At 34.8% G+C, this 17544-nt stretch overlaps 1 protein-coding gene across 4 annotated transcripts in view; it reads right to left on the bottom strand.

Moving 5' to 3' along the window:
* The window catches only part of SUGCT (succinyl-CoA:glutarate-CoA transferase), a 315428-nt gene that overhangs the window by 237573 nt on the left and 60311 nt on the right, over positions 1-17544 (bottom strand). For all 4 annotated transcript variants that reach the window (XM_056483688.1, XM_056483689.1, XM_056483691.1 and 1 more), the window contains exon 9: positions 13741-13836. In XM_056483688.1, coding sequence (XP_056339663.1) covers positions 13741-13836 — 96 coding nt within the window. The remainder of the gene's footprint in view (positions 1-13740; positions 13837-17544) is intronic.

The following is a 17544-nucleotide window of genomic DNA, read 5'->3' as shown; positions in this document are numbered from 1 at the left end:
ATTCCCTCAAGGAACTGAAATCAAAGATGCAAAACCCAAATAGCTAGTAAGCTTTTATTAAAGTGGAGGAGAGATAAACTCTAGCATACTGCCAAGTCAGCTTGGGTAATTATGTGAAGTCAGCTGTCATCCTTCTTTTTCCACCAAAGTAATTTTTGGAACTCATAGGGGGAATTGGCACATTCATCAAGAGGATATTGTCTTAATTTCTGTTTCCAGGTGAAATTCTTAAATCATAACGCAGAAATTAATCAACAGGTTTTACGTGTCCTTGAAGCCATACTAAAGTTGCACTTCTAAAGGATTCAATTGTATTTGGGTGAGCAAGTCTCTGTGTCTGTGATGCTGGACACAGTAATCAATTTCAATGACTAAATTTGGGTGTCTAAGATGCTCAGCACAGTAATCAATGCCATCTGAAACTAACTCATGACCCTCGTGATTCCTATGAACATTCACAATCTCCAGGAGCAACCCATCTGCCTACTATTTACAGTGTGCAACATGTTACTATTTTAGTTGCTTGGTATTTGCATTAAAAGGATACCTACTGACTCTATTCTGCACTACAAAAACATATACTCAGTGAATTCATTAGCAAGGGTTACAGTAGCACACCAATGTGGCAACATACAATGAAATTTGAGCCAGGTTATGAAAATGCTGTGTTGAGAGCATACTTCTGAAAACACATTGTTTTCAAGTGCTCTGCTAAAGCACTTGCTAAGACTTTTTCTTGAATCCTTACAGTAGAGTCTGAGGAAACTACACACTATCATCTTGGGGATAGGAGTGAGATACTGGAGATTAGAAATGTGCAAACACAGTGATTGAACTAAAAAAAAAAAAAAAAAAAAAAAAAAAAAAAAAAAAAAAAAAAAAAAAAAAAAAAATCAAGCAAATTATATGTCAGCACTTTCCTCCCAGAAGGACACATATACATTTGCCACAAAACAACCAGAGGAAGGCTAACAGCCAATATTGACTTCCAAAGTTCAAATACATTGACTTAGCTGTCTGTCTGTGAACACCAGACTACACGGAAGGGCAGCACAATTTAAGTAAGACCACATGAGAAAACAAATTATCAACTGGTTGGATATCACTCAAAGGGGTTATGAACTATTTGTCAATGTGAAAAAGTACTATCAACTATCCATGCATCATTTCAATATTCTCATTAAAAACACAGATATTGAGAGAGGAAAGGACATACATTAAATTTGAAGATCCACAAAACTAGAAGGAACTGCAGGTACTGGACAGACTAGATAGAACTGAAAATGTTTGCAGCTAACTGGGAGGAAATCTGGAAGCAAAAGGTAAAATTCAACAATGAAAATCAGCTGGGAGATTCAACAATTAAGCATGAGTAATTCACTGACATGAATAATTCACATGCAAGAGAAAAGGATCCAGAATTTACACTTTTCACAAACTGAATATGAATTAAACAAAGACTCCTTTGCGACAGCAAGGTAGTATTAAAGTGGCAATTTAGAACATCAGCAGAACCCACAAGATTTACAGAATATTATTTCTGTTGTATTTCAAGATGATGAAACTGGAACTGGAGTAATGTACTGCATTTGGTTCTGGATGCTCTAAAATTGTTGTGTTCCAAAAGGAAAGTACAGAGATTAACAGTAAATTCTAGAACGTGTGATCTAAGGGGAAAGCCTAGAAAAGTCTGAGACATACCAACCTATAAGATCATAAAAGACTACTGAAAAGAGGAAGGAATGTCTCTTCTCTATTAGCAAGCTTTTCTTAATGTCTGATCTGAATACTCCTAGCATATTGCCTTGTGTGCCACTGAGATAATGAATAGTGAAGCACCAGAATGAACTGCCTGAGGGGTTGTGGAGTCCCAGAATCAGTCAGGCAAATACCTCTGTAAATCAATATTGTTAAAGATGATCTTGCACACAGAAGGGATAGTCCCATCTGAGACTGTTCATGATTGTTCCCTGCTTCCAGCATTGAAACTAGCTCCTGTACATTGCACTGTTCAATCCCATCCAGTCACAGCCTGCAAGACACGAATAATCTCTTTTCAACATCTTATGAACAGTCTACTATTTAAACAGAGACCAAACAGGAGAAAAGTAGAAGGAACAGGTCAGCTCTTTAAGAGATGAAGCAGAGGCATGCAAAAGTGCCCCACTCAAATCCCAAAACCAGTAATCAAATCACAAAACATAGATAGAAAAGTGATAAAAAACATAGCAGCACAAACTCTGGAAATAACTACCACTGTTACTTGCTGATATCTGGAACTGGTGGTTTCAAGAAACTGCTCTACTTTGTATTAAAAGTGGATCAGGAACACTATCCCAAAAATCAGTGTCACATTAAACAAAGCTGCAACACACAAATCAGAAGTAGCACATTTATTTTGCAAGCAAACATAGAAGTACACTTCTTAGTTTCAGTCCAATGTCTTGACTTACACATCACTTATTTTATCTTTTTTTAATCTGACAAAGGCTTATACACTCAAGTTTGAAGAAGCTTGCACAAGATGTACAGGAAACCACCATAAAAACCACCGACATTCTCAGTTGCTTTCAGCACCTGGTACTTGAAAAAAGAAACTATTTAACTGTTTTCTCATCATCATTATTACTCAAAACTGTTAAATGGCAGGAAATAAATTACTTAAGAATCTCCAAGGGGTTTTAAAAGGTAACAGTGAAAAGACAGCATAATTATGCAGGGTGCTAAGAGGTTTCACTAATAACATGCTCTTAGATGAGCTACCTGATTAGACTCTTAATACAAATATACATATTATTACTACCCGTGGCCTTCCTCAACATTCATGGATTAAATAAATCAGTAAACATTGTACATATTAAACAAATCTCAGATTATTTCCTAATTTCAGCTGTAATGTAATGGCCATTTATATTTCCTATTTTTCTCCTAACTTTGACAAAATGATGACTGTCAACTGAGTATGTAAAAATGAGTAACATCAGGGAAAAAAAGGGAAATCATGGAATTACTTCAAGACATTCAGTCCTATATTTAAAATCCTCAAATAAAATACTGTACGCTTGTACACAGAAGAGGAAAGAATTATTCTTGGTTTTGTGGAAGCACTAAAATAAGACTCAGGGTCCATTGTTCTAAGCCTCAAGCCAAATTAGAATGCAGTCTCTGCCCCAATGAGCTAAGTTAATAACTTGTGTATACTACAAAAGCCTTTGTTGCATTGTTACAACTATTATTCATGGTCAAAACTCTCTAGACACTACCATAACCACATATGCCAAAGATAAATTTGACAAGGTTAAAACTTGTCTCTGATGGGAAGAGAGATGATCATACAGGCTAACATTGGAATTTCTAGTATTTTATATTCCTTGTCTTTATGTTGGGATTTAACTGTTGCATAGATTCAACTAATGTTTCTCTACTTGAAGAAAGTCACATCAACTTCCTATTCGTTTATGATTATGGTCATTCCACATGAAGCACAAGTACTATCAACTGACAGCAAATTAAAAGATAACCTTTTGTCTGCTTTTAATTTTTATCTAAAAGATGAACGGCCTTTCCACTAAGATAATTTAACTTCTGCTGTTTACCCTGATAGCTTTCTAAAACAGAAAATATAAAAAATATAAAATACAAAATATGAAACACAAGTTGGGTCTTCTATATTCTTACATCTAGCTTCAGCTACCTAGAAACACTCATGAAGAGACAGATGACTAATGATGTAAAACTAACATGCCAAAAACTAAAAAGTTCACCAAACCACACAGGGACATCCTCATTCAAAATCGGAGTACCCTCAACTTGCTGTAGCTGACATAAACCAAGATCACAGTCAAGTAATTGCTTTGGCTTCTGCTGCCTCAGACTGAGAGGTCACTCCAGCAAAGTAACCTCGCTTCTGCAGGCTTCATTGGTTTTCAAGTCATCAGTGTAACTGATAACTAACAACTGTTGTGCAAAACGATCCATAGTGAAAAACATGGAATACAGACAAAGAAAGCCCAAGAACCTTATATAAGTAAATCAAAAGAGCGCTGCAGCTGGTAAGCAATCAGCAAAGTTGAGGCATAGAACTATATGGTGTCCTCCTGACCTGGCCAGAGAACACCTTAGATGAAGGAGACACTGCCATGTGCTGCTGTTAAAAAGCTAAAGCAAGTTATTTTTAGGTACCTTAAACACATATGGAAGTTCTTCATGTTACTCAGAATCATGTAGAATCCACTTAAGACACTTGGTGGATCTGAACACACCATTTGAAGAGGTGATCAAAGTGGAAATCATATCAAAGATAAAAAATATACAAGAGTTTTAAAAAATATAACCTTGGGGCGAACTTGAACGAACCGACTTCGCATAATCCAGGAATAAGAACATTGTGGATCTACATATATTTACATATGTAAAAACTTGCTAGACACAACATGATGTTCAGCTGCCATAACACATCACTAACTATATAACCAAAAAATCTATCCCTAAATCCAGGTTCTATCTTACTTATTGAAAACAGAGTTATTTCTTTTACTCCTCTCAGTGTGCATGGAAAACTTTATAAACAAGACTATAGCAAGTATTGCAAAACTTCTGGTGAACAGAAATTGGAAAAAACATCTGTCAAAACTATCCTAGATATAAGTGAACAAAGGTGAAGGTGTAGACTGGATAGAACTGGTTGAGGTCCCCTTGGGGATACAGATGTAAGATTAATTTCTCTAGCTTAATTCGTATTGGAAGAGTAAATTCCAGACAGTGAGCACTGTGTGTTTTAGATGATGGTCAGGAAGTATGATTTTGTGAAAATAGAGAACTACTTTGAAATTTTTTACCACTCACCTTTACCCTTACCTCTCTCAACACAAAAGAATTACTAATTATTAAAAGTAAGAAAAACAAAACAATTTTGGTAATAATAGTGGTTTAATAATAGACAAAGCCTTAGATTACAATTTTTAAGTTTTTTTGCCATCATATTTTATTAGTAAAAGCATTAGTAAAGATACCTGTGTTAGCATCATACAACATTATATGTGAACGTAACAAAGGGCATGAGAAACAACATTAGAAAGCACTGCATAGTTAAAACTTACATCCATAAGCAGATTCAGCATTTCAATCTTCAATACTTTAGAAAGACAACAGGACTGATACTTCTTAAGATCATAGTCATTTCTGAAAATAGAACAGAAGCCCTCTCACTACCCTTCCCATTAAATTCACAGAAGTGATAGCATACTGGAATACCACAGGTGTGATTCCAGTGGAGCTAACCTTATTGTAGCAGTAAGGCAATAATTTTCAAGAAAACAACACAGCCCATACCAAATTTATTTCCAGACATCAGTGCCTGGAAATCAACTTAATGACCAGGTTTGATGACACATCATCTCACTGTGAAAAGAAGAGGTCATCCTGCAAAATAGTAATCAGGTTGTGCACCTAATCTTTATGAAGCAGGGCTTAATATCAAATAAATCTAGAGACACCAAACAAGCTTCACAAACTCCACTCACAGATTGACCCACTCTGTGAACATCCGCACTGCATAATGCAAACTCTCCCATCAAAGAAATGAAAATAGATACAGTTTATATACCAATTCTATTCATTAAACTAGCTCTGTAAAGGCCTGTTTCAGAGCTTCATGGAGATAAAGCACAGACTTCAAACATATGCATTAAATGTGAGCAGAAATGCAATTCTCATGCTGGAAGAGAGAAGAATATTGTGATGAGATGTGGGGAACGAGTTTTCTTTAGGGAAGTAAATGCTATGTGAAAGTAAGTGGTTTACATTCTTGAGGACAATATGCAAAAGAGTGAAACAGCTTTGAACAGCTTTATGTTTCTGGTGGCAGATGGCTCCCTTTTGGCTGAACAGTGGTAAAGGCTCTTAATCAGGTCTATGTGTACAATGAACCTTCACATCGCTGAAAGAAAAGCATCACTCCATTAAAATCAAGTTCATAAGCAAGTGTTAATCCCCATGCAATGTAGCATTTATCATTTTTCATGCAAGTGCTCATTCCAAGGGGATTATCACTTCCCCATCTTGCCCTCTGGCTGACTACACAGGGCAGAGAAATTCTTTATTCCATATGGAAGGGGAAAGGGAGGTTGGAGGAAGCTGTGATCTCCAGCTTCCAGTTTCACTGTAGCTGCTCCAAGCTGAAAGTAGGAAAGAGTACAGGCCAATGTTGTAGCAGTTGTTATTCAATGAGAATATGGATATGGCTTCCCAGAAGCTGTCTAGCAGTTACTAGCACATGTCATACTACAAAGATGGGTGGAGAGTGGCAGGGGGTGAAAGAACTCTTTGCTAATATCAGGCAGTACAGATCCTACAAGCCCACCCAACTGAATACTCATGCACTGTCCACATACAGGGCATTTTATTTAAACTAGGTTAAAATGATTCTAATTAAGTCCCTCAGATATTTAAGTATAGTTAAGTGGCAAAGATATGTAAGTATATAAGTCCATTCATGTAAATTTCCAAAATTTGAGTTTCCTTTCCTAACTAGATATGCACTTTTCTAAAGAACTGCTCTTTTAGTTATATAGAGCTTAGGAAAGATCATATTTGGGGTGGAATTATATCAACCACATGATATTTTTGTTTTCTTTTGGGGCATAATGCCCTGACCTCTATTCTCATGTCTCTCCTTGCAGAGAGTTACCAGCTACATGCAGCTCTCCTGGGTGCTCTTATATAATACATCTAGTCATGTGACAATGAATTCTGTAAGCAAAAATAGGCAAAGACAGGAGTTCTAGACCAAGTGGTGCATCAAACCTGTCACAAAGGCAACCGTAATATTATTTTGCAACATGCCACACAGATATAAGGTCAAAAGCACTGCATATAGAAAAACAGCTAATAATGCTGGTAATTTGTATCCACCATCCTACATGGCTCTTCAGAAATAAATGCTGTAACGAAAACTAGATTACATGAATGACATCTAGTGGACACACCTTTCCATAACAATCAACTTTTCCCAAGCAAAACTGTCACAAGTTTCACACAGCAAAAACAAGCACCTATTTATGTATATATATACACACAGCATTGAGCGATACTGACACACAGATTTCGGAAGTCTCTTTCAGGCTGTTTAAACCTGTTTCAGCTTATGCATGGCTGCACTGTAATACAATGACTATGAAACATATGTTAAGAAAAGGAAGAGCAAAGTTCATTCTTCTGCCTTGGATCCAATAAACAGATTAGAAGAAAGTAGTGATCCAGCTGCAGTCAATATCTCCTCTACAATCCCACAGATCCTACTTTCATCAATTTCCAACCAGCTACGATGTGAAGAGCCCTCTACTGATCAGGGCTCTATTAAACTGCTCTTCCTAAGAGCTAAATTTGACATGAATATATAAATCTGTAATATTCAGTAGCCTTGTAACATGTTTGCTGTAAATAATACCAACAAGATCCCTTGCCACAGCAATGGGCAAATGTGGAGGAAACAATTAACAGTACACATAGAAGACAAAAGTCCATCAAATGACACTGAACATGAGTACACCCGTATTCCTAGCCTAGTTTTATTAGAGTTTTTCTCATGTATCCACAGACAAATGACAGATGACAGTTAATGTACATTCAGTTTAAATGAGTGCAAATAAATATGTCAGTACAAACACATATTCAAGTACATATACAAGGATAGTTTGTGACATTTCTCAGGAGATCAAAAATGAGCTCTTACTTTTCAACTATTATTCCTTAACAATAATTGTGATTATCCATACCTGTTTTGAAAACTCAAAGTATAAGAGACATTAAAAAATATCTTGTAGGTATTGCTTAAAATGAAACAGTGAAGGAGGATTTCCTTCAGAAAAAGAAAAAATAACCAGTGACGGGTTATCAATTACAAATGCATTTTATTGCAATCTGAAAATTCCCTGTGTACAAGTAAAAGCTATCTGTGTGCATACAAGGTCAGCTTCTTTAAAGTGCTGACTCTAACATGAGAGGATATATGTGAACGAATTTGTAACTAACTACATCTCATATCATACACTGAGAGCATATCTAAAACTGCCCAAGGCAAATCTACTGAAGTGGTTTCCAGACGGCTGCTCTGCCAGGAGGAGAGGCTTGACAACCCACTGACAGACAATCCCCACAAAATTATCAGTATAATGTTGTCAGGTTTAAATAACTAGAATTAATTACTCATAAATGAGCAGCTTTCTACAGAGATTGCCACAGATGATTACTATACTTTTTCAATTACTAAAATGGCAAGAAAAAAATTCCATACTACAACACTTCTTACCAAGCAGAGTGCCAACTCTAGTCCTCTATAATCACAATAAGAACAAAATGTTTGTGCAATCAGTGATTAATCTCATTATACCATAGTAGGAAACTTCTGAAAAAAAATCTAGTAAGGAAATCCACAAATAGAAAGTTGTTCAAAAAGAAAGAAAGGGGGAAAGTCCAGCAAATTATATTATTTTTTTCTTGTTTTACTGAATCCATTATGATACAAGGTTTTATGGTTTCATTCTTTCTTGTGCCTTCTAAGATAAAGGAAGTAGATAATTAATAAACAAACCTATAGGTAAGTAGATCAAGACCACTGAAGTATTGGGTATTCATCATATGAGTAAAGACATTGATTGTGAGGATGGACAATCTGTTCTTTGGAAATTTTATCCATGTAGTGAGATAGAACACTCTTTGCTGCTTGAAAACACAAAGTTTCTATTCAGTTGACCTGTGAATACATTCTCATATTTAGTGGCATATATGCTCCATTGATTAAAAGACAAAATATAGGAAAACAGGACCCCAAGGCAGTCTAAATAATCCAAATGAGTATTATGTAGATAATGTTCACAGAGTAAGAAGGGTCATCTTGCATTGCCTGAATTTTAAACTTCTCCCTCCCCCAAAAACGATTTGTATTTTACTATATTTCCTGTGCATAAGTTCCATCTTCTCATAGGCTGGACTAATATAGAGCAGAAAGATTTTCTTCCATTTTGAATTTATTTAAGGAGAGTCTCATGCACAAAACCAAACTTTGCAAATAATCAAAGTTCTATTCTTTGCTGCTTTTGATTCCAAGAGTCATTAACTGCAGAAGTATCCAACAAAACCACATAAAGACAGACAAGAAAATGAGTACATATCACCATTCTTCCATGGAATAAGCAATTTGAAATTTCTAAATGATTGACATGCTTCTGCTGTCCTCTTCACTGAAAGAAAAAAAAAAAAAAAAAAAAGGAGACTGAAATTCTGAGAGATTCTCTAGAGCTGAGTTAGAAAAATTGGTGCACATTGTGCTTTTTTGTGAAAAGTATCTCTGCCAGATGAATCAGATCAATAATTGAATTTATATTTTCCTGTGATGAGACACAAGTGACACGTGTGGGATTTTCTTTGTAAGACTCCTGGACAGTATGAAATCCTAGGACCAAAAAGTATGAGATGCAGATGATAAAAAAAAGGCAGAGTTATGTTATCTAAGACTGTACTCATCTTCCTAATACCTCATACCTTTCACTTCCTTGTGAGCTTATACTTTGATTTTTATAACATATTTCAACCCACTTTGACACCAAGATAATTTCCTCACATGATGGAAATTTTATGCCTAGCACAAGCAGAAGTTGATACTTAAAGAATCTAAGTGATGCTCTAACACAAAAAACCATTAGTGTTGGGTCTGATGAGTTATTATAATGCATAGATCAGTCAACAGAAAAATTAATTGGTTAAAATAATTTCTTTACTGTCACATTTTTTTAACTTCAATTTAGAATGGCTGTACCCTTTGCACATTCTGAAAATATAGTGAACTACACTTGAGAAAACTCTGTGAGTCTTAGAACCAAATCCAGAGCAAAAATAATGTCATATTCATTAGATATCTGCAAGAACTTGGTCTTCTACATAGACTTCCATCATTATAGCCTGAGACACAGCCCTGTACCTTTTGCTGGAATTTTGCCTCTGAAAGTACTGCCAGGGTGTCTGATGGCAGGATGACAAGCTGCAACATGAAACATCTTGTAAACATTCCAGTTAGATAGACTTTCTCAGGAGAATGAATTCCAAGAGGGCCAATTGAAAGATGAAAATGTAAATGTCCAGATCTCATGAATGGCACAGGCAAGATTTTAACATTACTGAAACCAGTAGAATGAGGGAAGACCTCATCACCCCAAGTGAAAACAGTAAGAACTTTACTTTTCAGCACAATTATATAAACCGGATGCTTTTAAGCCCTGATTTCCTCTGGATAATCATGGAGCAGCTGTTGCTAAACAAGGTGTCTCATTATAGAAACTGGTTTTAAGAAATTGTACTAATTATATTTAAGATACAGCCCAGAACTCAAGGTTTGTGTTTTAACACTTGAAACAAGCAAATAGGGATCCAATTACATTAACTATCACAAGAGTGACCTATTCAAACTACATTGCTCTGATTAAACTGCAGATATGCTCAAAGCAGGTAGTTTCTCATGAAGGTTTCAGGACTCAAAAAACTATTTCTAATTTTGGCTGATAAGAATCTAGAGTACTTCATCTTTGTGGCACATTGCAAATTTCACCTCCACTGAAAATGTAAACCTTTACAGTTAGTTTAACAGGAACTCTGGGAGACATTATATACTCCAAAGACATTCAAATCCATTCCTTTGGCTTCTGCTAATGAACACACAGAACTGAAAACTCAGATATTTCGGATGATCATGTCACAAAGTCAGCACATTGTCAGCAAATGAGGAAAACCTTAAGAATATGAAAGCCCTTGAACACTAAACTTAACATCTCAGACTAGACCAGAAGAAGATTTTCAAATATGTTAATAGTTTCAAGAAGGACAAAACCCATCTTCCCATTAATGCCTAATTTTTATGTTTTTAAATACAAAGAAAAGTAAAAAAGGTTAATCTAGAGAACACATTCAAGGACAAATTATGCTGCTAGTGTTTCAGTCAAGAAGCAATAGGGGAAGTCAGTGAAATAATAGAGATATAGTCAAAGCTAAATTTGACCTTGTAAATAAAAAAAACCAGAGCCATTTGCAAAGATATTTCGAGCAAATTTATTCAGGTGAAGCTCAATGAAATATAGAACAGTTATTGTAACAATTGTAAGCAAAAAAAAAGTACTTTTTATGTACATTTTTAGGATGCTTTTAACAGGTTTTTTATTATTTAGGTCAGTGCTCTAGTGTGACTCTGATCAGACACCTCTCCCATTGGATGATCATATAAGTTATTTTGATTTTGCCTTTAAAATATCTATAAGAGGACCTCATGTTTTCCCAATCCTCCATGATTTACATAATCTGACACTTTTTACAGGATGCATGCTCTGTATCAATTAATAATTTATTACCTGTGTAAGCACTCAAAATACAGCAAAAGAAAACAAAATTAAGGACATGTGAAAAAATAACCAAACAGTTTGCTACCACCTATTTGTTCTGAAATATATAGAAATTCAATTTTCTGAAATGTGTTTTTCATTATTTGAACAAATTGAAGTTTACCTGCATAAAATATCTTGAAACAAAAAAAAAAAAAAAAATTAAAAATTAGCATTGTGACAGCTTAGTAAGCAAAAGACAGCATATTCAATAAGTAGAATGAGGAATGAAAGTCAGCTTTCAGAGATCTGTTCTATGTTACAAATTACTACATTACATATGAGCTGTACAAGAAACTATGAAACAAGTACAATAGCAACAGTGAGGGTTAAGTCAAGTATATGAAGAGCTTTGCAATCTAAGTATAGCTTAGGTTAGTAAAGGAAAAAAAACCCTAAAACCCAAAATATTCTTATGGTTACAATTAGAATTTCAACCATGCTAGCTGACGCAGTGTTAAGCCATAAACACTACACACACAACTCCACCCATAAATAATCCACCCTAATTATTTGCTTATTTACAAAAAATTGTTTATAATATTGAGGTAATATTTCTAATACCTAGTACAGAAACACAGGAACCATATTTTTATTAGGATATTTTCCCAAAAAAATTTTTATGTTCATAATGAGTAATCAAGATTAAATAAAAAAAATAGCTAAAACAATCTCCTAGACCTAAAGACCTGTCTATAGAAAAAGGAACTAAGGACACTCCATGTGTGCTTTTTATTTTGACTGTGGAAAAACAAAGGCCAAAAAGACATAAAAGAATGAAAGTTTCAGTTATTCAGCCAAATGTCGTACAGTGAAGCTAAAGTGCTTTGTTTAGTCAGGTTTTTGGGTTTGCTTATACAAAATTCAGATACTTCAGATCTGTTTTATACTTTCAACATACTAAAGTTCAAAAAGGCCTGTACCAAAAGGTCGCATCACAGAAACACAGCAGAATGTAAATACTTGTGTAATGCTTGGTTACACTGGGTCATGAGAGCTGGTTCTGGAAAACACACCCCTACGGCTACACCAGTAGCACTGGAGAAAAGAACACTGCAGGACTGAACTAATTCTTGCAGAAAGAACCACAACACCTCCCCACTGGTCTCAGACAATTTGCCATTTGTTATAGCTAATTCATAACAGGACAGTTGATCATGCAGTACAAGCATTGGAAAAATTCTCCTAGATGAAGTAGACTTAGTCTTTACCAAACCAGCTCATTTTGGTTTCAGATCTGAGAACTGGCTGTGAAAGAGTTCTGCACAACAGTGGAAAATTTTTTACTTCAGGTTTTATGGTCACAAGCAGTAAATCTTTCAATTATGATCACCATGATCTTCACAACTGGGAAGACTATACCTTAAATTTCCCTCACTTTCTCTAGAAAGAAAGGAGAGGGTAAAGAAACTCATGTGTTTAGGTGCAGTTCTCCCAGGCAAGTGCTGGAAACTGCCCCTCTCAAGACTTAAAGGACTCTGGACATAAATTAAGAAATACAGGTTCTGCCTAGCTAGAGGTAAACATGACTATTTGATAAGAAATGCCAAAAAATATGAAATAAAGAATAGGGTTTTTTTAATTAAATATATGCTCATGTTTCCATAAAGCACCTCCATCTAACAACACAAAATGAACAGCTAGAAAAGAACAAAATTTTTTGTTTACTAGAAGAGTTTACCGTACTGGTCAAAAGTAAGATAAAACTTGCAGTGAGATTTTTTTCTTTCCTGTGTTTGTTTATATGATGAAGGTCATGTTATTTTAAGGAATGTCAACCCTTCATTAGATGTAGCAGAGTTTGAATTCTGCTGAGGAAATCTGAGCTCTAGTTAATTCCTTTTGTCAACCTGTTATCTCACTGAGGCAGTGATTTGTAGCAAAATCATTAGAAAATTAAAAATATGTAGCACTGCCAGATTATCTCAGTCATTTAGACTGATCTTGTAGACTCACAAGATAAAACCACCAACCTTCAGGGGGGAAAGACTGAAAGATCTCAGTTTATAACTAGTATGGAATGGAAGTCAGGTAACCCTTAAAAAAAGGTTTCTCTGTTAGGTGAAAACCAATCAAGTCATCATGCTAGCTTTAAAGTCATCCAATTTCAGCAAACACCTTTGATCTATTTCAGTGTTCTGTTACTAATCTACTGCTGATGAAGAAATATGTGAAATGCAGAAATGACAATGAACAACAGAACCTTGTCATACCTCGACACAGACACATTACAGGTCATGGGAAAAGTCGGTTCTCAATCTCATAATACAGAAAAAAATTAATTCCAAGGGAAAAAACCCCTAAGCTTTCTGCTTACCTGATATGGAACAATACTCCCATGAGCAGTACCCCAGCGTTTTCCTTCAATTTTGCAATTAAGGTAATTAGCTGCTACATGAGTGAGGCATGCAACCTGAAAATTGAAAAAAAAAGTATAATATTCAGGAAAGCTGAAACTTCATTGACAACATCTCTGAGATTTCTTTCTACATGCTTTAGATACATAAGTTAACATATTTATGTCACAAAAGTATCCTTTAGATATTATACATTTTGTACACTTTTTTTACTATGAGAAAAAACTCAAGCTACAGCTATATCACAGAAATGCTTAAGCACAACTCAATAAACTCAAAAATTAATACATTCCCTATAACACCAGTAATGTTGGACATATGTAGCATTAAACTACCTTGAGAGATAAGAGAGTGTTATCCTAAATATTTTGCAGAATGGTCAGTTGCAGCAGTGTCTTGTCTGAAGTCTAGTGGGAAGCATGATGGATTTGTGGGATAGAACTCACCATTTCCTGAACCTCAATCCCAGGCTTAAATCACAAAGATTTTTTCCTCAGTTACAAGATTATCTTTTAGTTTTCTCCTATGCTTCTCATTTTACATGTCCGAGCTATGGAAAATATTTCTGAATTCTTCAGGTCCCCACATGTTCTGCAATATTAATTAAGTCGTGGGCCTTGATAAATCATCTGTCATTAGAAGATAAGGAGAGATTTAGTAAGCTATTAGTCAGAACTAGAAAAATATTAAATTTTGGAAAAATACAGCATGCTAACTTAGGAACCAGAATTTGAGCATTTTAATATATATATTGTAAGCATGATTATATCTTAGGAAAAAGAAATAAACAGTTGTGATGCAATAATGCATGAAAATCAGTGGTTTTGTTATAACCCAAAGCAGATTCTTTATTCTTAATTCTTAGAGGGGATATAGTATGTGACAATATCTGAAGCCAAGCAAAACAATAAAGCATTACAGGTACCATGGAAGGTTATCACTAATTCATCAGACAAAATGCACTTGTTTTATTTTGTTAACTAGCTGCACCAGAAAATCCAAGTGCTTGCCTAAACAGTAGACCCTGCAAACAATTTTTTCCAAAAGTATTATTTACTTCATATTTCTCCCATTAGATGGAAGAAATTTGCTTTGATGACTTAAGTGTTTATACTATTTTGTACCTACTAATCAGTCTAGTCGACAACAAAACACATAATTAATTCAGAGTCCATAATTCATATTCCAATATGTGAATTATATCAGAATTCCCACGAGTTCATTTAATTTTCTTCTTCTTTCCCCATTTTTTCTGAAAAGACAATGTGAATGTGTCACTGTCATATTTAAAGAAAATATTTAACTGTAAATCATGGGTGCAGTGATTTAGTACAGCAGAAAACCTAAGAAAACATACAGCAAATAAGAGTCTAACTACTGACAAAAATTATATTTGTATATACTAACTAGAAATAAAATTCCTTATTCCTGAGTTTTGTTGGAAAATATTTTGTAGCTGGATTTCAGGTCCAGCTTTTTATAGCGCACTGTCACTTCATTTAGCTAAAATGTTGAACCATGTCTGTTCTTTGGTCCCCAGGAAAATCCCAGTAGTTAAGGAAATGGAACTAGAAGTATCTAGAAATAATTTTTTTCCTAGTTTGCAACTTTCCTCAGCAATATAAAATGAAACACACCAAGATTATAGAGAGAGAATTCATGAATTACGAGAGCGTGTGCCATTTATTAGTAACACATAGCCTTGATCCATCATTCCTGCCATTTTTCAGTTTGGGGTCACACTTCATAGCGATACTTTCTTCACCACAGAAAATGATTCTGCAGTGATGATGAAATACTATTCATTAGATATTCTTCTGTATTTGTATGCAACACTACACAGCTGATGCATTACAAACAAATTCCACTGACAGGTGAGATGCATCCATTACAACCAGCTTTTACTTCTGAAGACAAAGAATTACACACTTAACTTTCCACATTTTCCATACAGGAAATGTTGTATCAAACTTAACTCTGAGAAGGACATAGTGAATTAAAAGCTAGTAAAACAGAAATCCCAAAATATTGATATTGAATGTAATTTAGCCAAGATTTCATGTTATCCATTTTTTTCTACATTCTATGCTATAGAATTGGGGATTGGAGTTTCATAAACAAAATTCTTTACAAAAAAACTTTTTATCCCTAAAAATATATCTTAATACATTGTTGCAAATTGCTTCAGCGCCCTTGATGAGATGAATGTAATATTTTCAGTAATGGAAAAAAAAAGCACTTCTAAAAAGTGCGTTACAGCAATGGAAAAATAAAAAAATCACTTTGGATTTCTCCAAAGCACTTGTTCACAGTACACTAAGAAACAAGGGATTAAAACATAATGCTCACTAGATATTGACATTTCACTACTAAAGCATCTGCTTCACACTTTTTTCAGTAGCGAGGGACCAAAAATGCCAGAGCTTAGCAAAGATGGCAATGTTGGACCTAACAGTCGCTCAGACTGTATCAAGGTCTCAGCTCAACTAGCTACTTAGCACAAAGAATAATTCCATTTCAGTCAATGTACTGACCACTTGCTTGAATGCATATGCCTATGTAGCCTATGAAACAGATTAGCTTATTGTTTTCTCCATAAATCATGAAGGAAAAAAGCTTTTGGCTTCCTCTGACTTCCTTCTCTGATTTGGGTACCTTATTCATAGTCAAATTAGCCAGACAAAATTAATTATTTGAAATAGCTGTAGTATCATCACCAAAGAAATAAACTCAAATCAACCACAATAAAGTTAATATATCAGTGGTTTTTGTTTTATATAAAAATACATCACTGAGTGAACTCTGTGGGCTTTTGCCACATTCATAACTTTTTGATATGTTCAGCAAACTCAGAAGACGATTCTATTTCTACTGTCCCGTGAAACTTTCCCAGGATTACCATGCCTTTCCCTTCTCTCTCTTCTTGGCTCAGTTCATTCTCTTTGGTCTCTCCAAAGTCTTAGTCCCACTAAAAAGGCACTGTCCAAAAAAAAACCTTTCAGCATATACAATTTATGTCATTAATAAAGAACACAAAGAGTTGATCTACCTATATCTTACAGCTGTTAAGCAAAACTGAACTATAAGCATAAAAAAGATATCCCAAAAAAAATGTTTGCTACAATGGAAGTCTATTTCTCCAAATTCCCCTGTAATTCAAGACTCAGGACCTCACTGCTGGAGACACTTCTTGCAGTAGAAACATCTATAATACAATCAATCTCTCAAACTGGAGTTTGGGTACATCTGTATGACATATTCAGCTAAGTATTTTTAAAATCTATACTTAAAACTGCTCTCCTGAAACCTTATAGACCCATTTCTTTTTTCCTTTAATTAAGAAATAATCCTTAAAAGTAACCTTTGAACTTACAACATTAAAGCAGATGTAATACAATGATACTGACATCCCTGTATTCATTTGCTTGTAGAGACAGATCTGTGCACTGTAAATATGCATTATCAAATATCTACAGATAAGCATTTCTTTATTTCACATGACTAAAGGGAACACATATTTCAACATTCCTTTCTAATATTACTGTTGATGGCCAAATCCCATATTTGTGTTACAGACTTACTTAAATCAGAACAAAAAGAGAGCTGCATTAAAGTCTGAAAAGTTATGCTCAGATTATGATGAAATCAGACAGATGGGAAACAAGATATTAGAAGCCACAAGGTCAGCAGACAAAGAAAAGAGACAGAATTTCAAAAGATTTTTTTTTCAAGATAGCACATCAAACATAATTTATTACAATGAG

Source organism: Oenanthe melanoleuca, chromosome 2, assembly GCF_029582105.1.
Source record: "Oenanthe melanoleuca isolate GR-GAL-2019-014 chromosome 2, OMel1.0, whole genome shotgun sequence".
NCBI lineage: Eukaryota > Metazoa > Chordata > Aves > Passeriformes > Muscicapidae > Oenanthe > Oenanthe melanoleuca.
This window is presented reverse-complemented; position numbering and strand designations above follow the sequence as displayed.